We start from the raw sequence: 9,743 nt of genomic DNA, 5'->3' as shown, positions 1-9,743 counted from the left end.
ATGCTCATGAGCTTTAAAATATTGACCTTTTCTGGCCAGTGAAAAGACTTTTCTTTGTAAAAAAGATGAATAAATGAATCACTCACAGAATGTAAACAAACAATGGGTCAAGTGAAAAGAAAAGAGAAAAAATCTAAGAGGCTGATTGGAATGTTTGTACTTTATTAAAAATGTATAAATGTATTTTTCACACTACATGAGCATTGAAGTGAACCCCCCCAAAAAAAATAATGTAGTAAATGTAGTAAAAATGTAGTAAATATAGTTCAGAAGGCCATTAATTTCCTCATCTCTTCCTTGTTATGGTCGTATAGCCAACTCATTCATTCACATTTTATGCCTTTTGTTTATTATTGTGATAGTCTTTTATCTTTATTAGTTTGTAAAATGGATGTCAAGGCGTGAGTTTTCAGCCATTCAATTCTGAGATTTCCCAGACCATGTTCAGAGGTACGTCCTTCATTCTTTCTTGGTAGACGCGGTCAAAGCATTCACTCTGAGCCACGGTTAAAGAGTTCTTCCAATCGCCAACTGTTCCTGTAACACAGCAGGTTGAAAACAGTATTACAACTCAAACTTTTAAATAATGAACAATGTCGAAAGTGTTCTGTCACTCTAGATGTAGTACTAATAACGACTAGTCTGTCCATAGACTTAAACGAGACATGCAGAGAAAATAATAAAGTCTAGAAATATGATAATGCTTAATTGAACAACTCTTAATTTTTCACTTTTGTCTGACCTTTGCGCATATAAAGGCCTTTTGGATAGTCTGTGATATTCGAAGGAAGGAATTCATAGTTGGCCAAGGGGTCTTTCTTCATGTGTTTGAATGTGGCTGCCTCCACCACTTTATCGATCTCTGCGTCTGACAGACTCTTTCCCACAAACTCACAGATTTTCACGATGGCAGATCTGAGGTCCTGATAAAAGATTGGTCAATTTCACCAGTCAGAGATTCAAATCTAACGAGAAGTACAATAATAGTACAATATACAATATAAGGTTGATGGAAAGGTCAAAGAGTCATAAGTCAAACCAGGCTCACCTTGATCATTTCTTCATAAGTAAGGACCAGGATGTTGTATTTGTCTTTATTTGTGATCCATCCTTTAACATGGTCAAACCAACAGCCACTAAACACTACAAAACCAGACACAACATAGTTTTTTATTTTTTATTTTTTTTATTTTTAATGCCTCTTTTCAGTATTTATAGTAAGTATCTTGTTGGCTCTTACTGTGTCCGGTGAAGAATTTTTCCAGCATCTCATCAAAGTTCTCGGAAGAATCCAAGTGTTTCATGTTGTTGGAAAAATGGAAATATGACACCATGACATCTTTAGGGTTTCTCATGACATAGATGACCTGACAGTAAAGACAGGTGTATTAAAACCAGTGCATGACATCAAGCTAAGATTGATGAACACATACACACTTTTCCTTTTCTTTGCAGCATTTTGGGCATCAGTGGTTGGAGCAAATGGGAACAGAAGAGTCTTGGAGATGGACGTGTGTTGAAATCTGTCCCCGTCATCCGATACTCTATCCAGGGCATCTGTTCAATTGTGATTTGGTTGGCTTTGTCTGGGAAATCTCCTGCGTATATTAACGTCATGATCCGTTGGGTCCATACCGTACCTGAGAGACCGGCGAACAGTCGAGCATAAAATACACTGGGCTTAATTGGATAATCTTAAACTTTTATGTTATTTCATTGAAGAGGTAATTTAATTTGAAAGAAGGTCCTATATTTGACAAAATATCTTACTTACCAGATTTCGGGAAGGTAACAACAAAGACATCATCGTCCTTTGTTTCAAAATCCACTATACTGTCAATATATTCTGGACTGAGATCATAATTGTCCTCCAAAGTTAAGACAGTTCCTTTGTACGTGAACATATTGTCACTAAGCATTTTATATTCCTGCTGTGCCATGTTTGAGATCTTACTAAGTGTATCAACAACACTACTTAAATAGTGGAGAGAATCTTGATATATCCAAGGCCAGATGAGTGTGGCAAGTTAAAATGTTGGATAATTTCTCAAAGCCAGACCTTCAGACTGACGGCAGAAGGTCTGGGAACCTTGGCCGCTTTGAATCCATATGACTGACAGGTAAAGCAACCAATCACGTTTGCTTTGTGCTAGATCATGTTTAGCATTGGGAAAATTTCTTAACAATAACAGACCGGTGTGTAAAACTCTTGAACGTATTTTTAGTTTGGACCACGAACTTTAAATATTTCACATACTTTTGAAAAACAGCATTTAGTTGATCCTGATAAGAGCTTATCATCACAGGTGTACACACGGCGGCTTTCTTCTTTCGTGAGGTGGTTTGACATCACTGCAACGCGTTTTAAACAAATCCCATATAATTCAATCAATCCAATGACGACTTTGAAACTCCTTGAAGTGTTCCCAGTTTTGTGTGAGACGTTCAGCCAACTATCTATGAGGCTGAGACTAGTACATGGCCAACCTTTGGACTTGTTGATTTAACCCAAATGATGATGATGATGATGATGATAAGCCTTTATTTGTCACATACACTGTTACATGCAGTGAAATTGGACCCCTTTGACCATACACAGACATCACAATTTCGGGGGTAGACAGGTCAGTCGAGAGGTAGCATAGGAAATAAATCTGTATTATCAGCCTTTGTACATAAATGTAGTAGTAGTTCAGAAGGCCAAAGCGATGTCAAATATAAACACAAACACAAACACATGCCATAATTTGGTTGCATTGGTAAATAATTTAAACCTAACACTGAAAACAAAACTGTTAAAAGTCACATTAAATAAACAATGGGGCAGAAAGTTCACTTTGAGGGATTTTTAGCCCCATCATAAAGAACACTTGGAGTTTAGAATGTAGATAAGACTATGATGCAATGCAGAGATCGATGCACAAACTCTACCTTCAACAAAAAGCAAACGGACAGGACCATGAGCAACTCATTGACTTTAGGTCTGTGATGTTCTGTTACTGAAATGATTACAGTTATGGTTTTGCAACTTGAACTTGGTGTTTGCTGACATCTGCTGGTCATTTTGGTTATGAAAACCCTTTGTTTGATTTGCAAATGAAAAAAACTTTAAAAACCATCTTGAGTAAAATAATAAAAAAAGAGTCTAAATGAAACTATTTTATCTTTATTAGTTTATAAAATGGAAGTCATGGCTTGAGTTTTCAGTTATGCAGTTCTGAGATGTCCCAGACCATGTTCAGAGGTACGTCCTTCATTCTTTCTTGGTAGATACGGTCAAAACATTCACTCTGAGCCACCGTTAAAGAGTTCTTCCAGTCGCCAACTGTTCCTGTAACACAGCAGGTCGAAAACAGTATTAGAACTTTTTTACATTGCTGCTGATATGTCACACTTATCACATTTAACAATGAACTTTTAAATAATGAAGCATTTCAAAAATCCTCTGTTGCTCTTAGAACAGATGTTGCATTAATAATTACTAGATTTTTCATAGACCTGAATAAGACATGTAGAGAAAATGAAGAAAATATATACATTTTATTTTATTATCATGAAGATGATTGAAAAAAAGTTCTCTGATTTCACTTTTGTCTGACCTTTGCGCATAAAAAGTCCTTGTGGATGGTCTGTGACCTTCAAAGGAAGGGAATCATAGTTGGCCAAGGGGTCTTTCTTCATGTGCTTGAATGTGGCTGCCTCCACCACTTCATCGATCGCTGCGTCTGACAGATTCTTTCCCACAAACTCACAGATTTTCACGACAACGGATCTGAGGTCCTGATAAAAGATTTCACCAGTCAGTTTACAAAGATTCATATCTAAGGAGAAGTACAGTACAATTATTCAAAATAAATTTGATGGAAAGGTCAAAGAGTCATAAACCAAACCAGTCTCACCTTGATCATTTCTTCATAAGTAAGGATCAGGATGTTGTATTTGTTTTTATTTTGAATCCATCCTTTAACATGGTTAAACCAACAACCACCAAGCACTACAAACCAGACACAACATAGGTGTTTTTCAAACTTTGTAGCAGTTTCATTTTTTTTTACCTACAAGATATATTTGTATTTTGCAAATATGAATGATCACACAGGATAGTGATAATATGAAGTCCCTTAAATGTCTGTCCTTGTTACAGACTTAAAAAGATGCTGTGTCCCAATTCAAAGGCTGTGTTCTTCGAAGGGCATATTTGAAGGCTGATTGCATCACGAAGGCTATCCTAATTGAAAGGTTGTACCCTACGAAGGCTGCATTTGAAGGTTGATTGCATCAGGGCAGCATGACAAAGACTGTCCCAACTGACCCCATCGCAAACAGCTTGATTGACAGGTAAGCTGACCAATGATAATGCAGAATCTGCCATTTTGTCTGACAAACTAATCAGACAGGAGAGTCGAATAACTTTGGTGGACTTAAACTTAAACACGATTGAAATAAAATGCATTCTGATGTTCATTCATGTTTTTTTTTTTCGTGCTTTAAGTACAGAAGAAAAGATGATTGATTCACGTGTCGATTAATCCAATAAAACAATACAAAGGACCGTCCAGATGCACCCTTCGATTCACGGCCAATTGAAGGATACAACAAATGGAGACTTCGCAGCCTATCCTACCCCAGAATTTATAGCTTGCTGGTGACAACGGGACTTTTATTCAAACAAAATAGCAGGTGGCAGATCTGTGGCGGCCAACGAATACATTTATAAATGTACAGCTGAGATCAAAAGTTTACAAACCCTTTTAGAATCTGCAAAATGTTAATTATTTTACCAAAATAAGAGGGATCATACAAAATGCATGTTATTGTTTATTTAGTATCGACCTGAATAAGATATTTCACATAAGAAATGTTTACATATAGTCCACAAGAGAAAATATTAGCTGAATTTACAAGAATGACCCAGTTCAAAGGTTTACCCTTGATTCTTTATACTGTGTTGTTACCTAAATGATCCACAGCTGTGTTTTTTTTTTTTTTTGTTTAGTGATAGTTGTTCATGAGTCCCTAGTTTGTCCTGAACTGCCAGAAATTCTTCAGAAAAATCCCTCAGGTTCCACAAATTCTTTGGTTTTCCAGCATTTTTGTGCATTTGAAACCGTTACAGCAATGACTGCATGATTTGAGATCCATCTTTTCACACTGAGGACAACTGAGGGACTCATATGCAACTATTACAGAAGCTTCAAACACTCACTGATGCTTTAGAAGGAAAACAATGGGGTGAAAACTTCTAAACAAATCAGAGATGTGGATTTTTCTTATTTTGTCTAAATATCACATTTTTTTTTCATTTAGCGCTGCCCTTCAGAGGCAAAAGAAGATAGTTACATGTTTCGCAGAAGACAAAATAAGTTAAATTTACCCAGATCTTCCAATTCCAAAAGCTCTTAATGCATGTTTTTCCCTTGTGGATCATCAGTGAGCGTTTGAACCTTCTGTTATAGTTGCATATGAGTCCCTCAGTGTGAAAAGTTGGATCTCAAAATCATTCAGTCATTTTTGGAAATACACAAAAATGCTGGAAAACCAAATTTAAGGGACCTGAAGGATTTTCTGAAGAACAGCAGGCAATTTAACTGTTCAGGACAAACAAGGGACTCATGAACAACTATCACTAAACTAAAAAAAAAAAAAAAAAAAAAAAAATCACAGCTTTGGATAATTCAGGTAACTACACAGTTTTAAGAATCAAGGGGATGTAAACTTTTGACTGGGTTAATTTTAAATAAATTCAACTCTTATTTTTCCTTGTGGACTTTATTTAAACATCCTTTATGTGAAATATCTCATTCAGGTCAGTTTTCAATAAACAATAACATGCATTTTGTATGATGCCTCTTATTTTGGTAAAATAATTAACATTTTTCAAATTCTGAAAGGGGGGTGTAAACTTGTGACCTCAAGTTTCACAAATGTGAATTACAAATAGCTAGCGAAACAAGTGTTATGAGTAAAAGTCTTTAAAAAAGTGAACATTAACAACACCATTGCATAGATTAATTTGTTAGGTAGTCTGAAGCAAAAGTGGTTGTATTTTCGCTCTTACTGAACCCTGTGAAGAATTTTTCCAGCATCTCATCAAAGTTCTCAGAAGAAGCCAGGTTTTTCATCTTGTTGGAAAAATGGAAATATGACACCATGACATCTTTAGGGTTTCTCATGACATAGATGACCTAAAAGCAAAGACAGATGTATTAAACACTTTCATGATGTAAAGCCAGTTTATTAATTGACTGATGAACGCATACACACTTTCCCTTTTCTTTGCAGCATTTTGGGCATCAATGGCTGGAGTAAATGTGAACAAAAGAGTCTTGGAGATGGACGTGTGTGGTAATCTGTCCCCACTGTCAGATACTCTAGCCAGGGTATCTGCTCATACGTGATTTGGTTGGCTTTGTCCGGGAAATCTTCTGCATATATTAACGTCATGATCCGTTGGGTCCATACCGTACCTGAGAGACAAGCAAAAGGTCAAGGATAAAATAAGTATGTTGTTCTTATTTGAATTTTTTGATCATGCAAAGTACACACTGTTCTGCTAGTTCAAACAGTGGCAAATTCACTTGAAATATAGCCTACAATCTCACTTACCAGATTTTGGGAAGGTAACAACAAAGACATCATCATCCTTTGTTTCGAAATCCACTAAACTGTCAATATATTCTGGAGAAAGATCACGATTGTCTGCCAAGCTTAAGACAACTCCTTTGTAGGTGAACAGTTTGTCAGTGAGCATTTTGTATCCCTGCTGAGCCATGAGGTCTTATTAAATCGACAAGAACAGAAATAGCGGAGAAGACTTTGTTTTATCCAGAGGCAGATTTCACTGAGAAAGGGCTGTAATACAATAGCCAGGTAAAGTGTTATTTTTGCATAGTTCATGACCAACCTTTAGAGTCTTCATTACTAAAGAAAGAGCTACATTACCAAGTATGTTTAGGAATTTAACTTGGTGACAGGAGCTTCCAGCGTAGAAGAAAGTACAGACGTACAAACATACACGAATAAAATGAACTAGACAGTGTAACGGAGTGCATCCTTTATATGGTGTAACAGTGATCCAATATATTATTGTCTTTGGAGGGGCATGTGACATGCTGTCTGTATGTTGGCAGTTCATTGAAAAGATTTGCTTTGGTAAAATCTCCAAGAATGATTAAAAGAGAGTCTTGGTACATTTGCTCCATCTTAGTTATTTGTTTAGGTTAGGACAGAACATTCCTAAAATAATGTTCACAGGATGTTCTAATAACATTAATGGTTGATTTATATTCTCATAGCATTAAGTGAAAACATTCTTATCCCTTTAACTGCCCCACCAAGAAAAAGGCAATGGAAATTTTTTTTGTTTGCATTTTTTATCTCTTTATGTCACTAATAACCACACTCAATGTTTTTTTTTTTTCTATAAATCCCATAATTTTTTAAATATTGACCTCTACCAAATGGTTGATATGTCACTTAATGGTAAAAGTACTGGAATTCATATTTATACTATGAAAATCTGAAAATATGAACTATAACACTAATTTATTTAAAATTATAATCCAAAAAATATTTTTGTATATTGAATCTTCTTTATTTATTGAAGTATGCCATAAAATATTTCAGGTTTTCATTTTATCACGGAAATGATGTTTTCTTGTTTTTAATACCAAAAAAAAAAAAAAAAAAAAGAACTCAAATAACTAAAAGTAACAAAACAAAAGACATTACATTCCTTCTGCATCAAAATAAATAAATAAGTAATAATAATAATAAAATAAAAAACAGCAAAAGATAATAATATAATAAATTATATTATATAATAATATAATTTTGTTTCTAGATAAATGAACATTTCTTTGTAAACCAGCAATGTTGTGTAGTGTAAACCAACATTAGAAACAATCCTTCAAACTAGTGATTGTAAAACTTTTCAGCAACATCTCTTGACAGTGAGAGTGCGCATTCTTTTACCATAAAAACTGTTGTAAAAAACAAAACAAAACAAAAAAAAAACAACAACAAACAAATAAATAACAATCTTAAAATTTTTAATGTTAATACACCAGTATTTGTCATTTAAGAAGTATCTGCAACTGATCATTATGTTTTTCAACATTAATTCTATGATTTCATTATATTTACTTAAAAAGTGTCAAAAGAAAAAGACATACTTAAGAAATGATCTAAGTATATTCATGAGGAAATAACAATACTGTGTCATATTCATAACTATGAATGATCAGAAGTTTATATTTATCAGCAAATAGTCCATTCTGACTGCAGAAATGGATGATTTGAAAACATTAGCTTAGCATTTCTACCTTTACCATAAAGTGACAAATCAACCGTTTGGTTGAGCACATTTTTGAAAAATTATTGAAAACATACTGAAGTTTTTTTTTGGCAACAAGCAACATAATTTTGTAAAGTTAGGGGTCCTACAGTGTAATATGTCAAATTCTGACATCCATGAGAGAAGAAGTGTTGTCACAAGTACTGCTGATTGACATAATGACATCTAGTGGATTTTTTTGGCATAACATAGCTCAACCAGATGGTAGAGATGGCTCAATTAGCTTAAAGGAACACTCCACTTTTTTGGAAATAGGCTCATTCTCCAACTCCCCCGAGTTAATAAGTTGATTTTTACCGTTTTGAAATCCATTCAGCCGTTCTCCTGTTCTGGCGATATCACTTTTAGCATAGCTTAGCATACATCATTGAATCCTATTAGACCAGTAGCATCGCGTTCAAAAATGACCAACGAGTTTCGATATTTGTCCTATTTAAAACTTGACTCTTCTGCAGTTATATCGTGTACTAAGACCAGCGGAAATGTAAAGCTGCGGTTTTCTAGGCCGATAAGATTAGGAACTACACTCCCATTTCGGCGTAATAGTCAAGGAAGTTTGCTGCCGTAACATGACCGAAGCAGGCGCAGTAATATCACAAAGCGCCTGAAATTAGATCCCAGCTAGGTAACTTCCAATGTGACCGGTGCTAAGTTTGTGTAATTCCGGTTGTTGCAGCTGTCAGAGTTGCAGCTGGTAAATTGTTAGTGGCTGGATTTACCTGTGTGTGATTAGCTATGGTTATGTGCATTGTAAGGGGCTGTGATAGTAAGTCGAAGACTCTACTACCATGTTTCATAGAATTCCCACGAAAAAAAAAAGCAATTCCGACTAATGAATCAATGGCTGGCTGCTCTGAACATGGATCTCAAAACACCGTTAGCAACGATCAAGAAATGGCGTGTTTGCTCCGAGGATTTTGAACCAGATGACTATTTGGATAGTTTTACCGGTACTACAGCACGGCGTCTAAAGGACACGGCGATCCCAACAATCTTCAAACTAACGTTACAGACAGGACAACGAGGAGCATCGCCCACGGCTGTAAGTGAAACATGATATTGTTGGCTAACGTTACCTGTGAAATGCAACCCCTGAAGAGTAGTTTTGGGCGAACAGTTGGCCTAGTATTTGCTATGACCAAATTCCATGTATGATTGCAAAAGAAAGTTATTGCGAACAGTCGGTGGTGTTTAAAGTCAGTTTTGACTAAAAGTGTACATCATGAATATAAGCCTGAAAATGCAAACTGACAGTATGCATTTAAAATCTTTATATTATATATTGTAGTGGTTGCAGGAATAACTTACTCTTGCGACAGCTGGCCATTAGGTCCACTCGGCGTGTGACGTTTTTTCTAGTTTATTTGATCAAACCGGAAAAAAGTCT

General features: G+C 35.5%; 2 protein-coding genes across 2 annotated transcripts; both read right to left on the bottom strand.

Moving 5' to 3' along the window:
• Positions 1–208: 208 nt before the first annotated feature.
• LOC141339130 (amine sulfotransferase-like) lies at positions 209–2,047 on the bottom strand. The gene is made up of 6 exons (XM_073844762.1): positions 1,775–2,047; positions 1,438–1,640; positions 1,241–1,367; positions 1,049–1,143; positions 743–923; positions 209–537 (listed from the first exon to the last, which is right to left on the bottom strand). The coding sequence occupies exons 1-6, from the start codon at positions 1,938–1,940 to the stop codon at positions 410–412; spliced, it is 900 nt and encodes a 299-aa protein (XP_073700863.1). The 5' UTR covers positions 1,941–2,047; the 3' UTR covers positions 209–409.
• Positions 2,048–3,203: 1,156 nt separating this feature from the next.
• Positions 3,204–6,772, bottom strand: LOC141339212 (amine sulfotransferase-like). Its single transcript, XM_073844839.1, has 6 exons — positions 6,607–6,772; positions 6,265–6,467; positions 6,059–6,185; positions 3,900–3,994; positions 3,600–3,780; positions 3,204–3,331 (listed from the first exon to the last, which is right to left on the bottom strand). The coding sequence occupies exons 1-6, from the start codon at positions 6,770–6,772 to the stop codon at positions 3,204–3,206; spliced, it is 900 nt and encodes a 299-aa protein (XP_073700940.1).
• Between the last annotated feature and the right edge of the window lie 2,971 nt (positions 6,773–9,743).

The sequence above is a fragment of the Garra rufa genome, chromosome 7, assembly GCF_049309525.1.
Source record: "Garra rufa chromosome 7, GarRuf1.0, whole genome shotgun sequence".
Taxonomy (NCBI): Eukaryota; Metazoa; Chordata; class Actinopteri; order Cypriniformes; family Cyprinidae; genus Garra; species Garra rufa.
The sequence above is the reverse complement of the archived record's forward strand: the minus strand, read 5'-3'. Positions and strand labels throughout refer to the sequence as shown.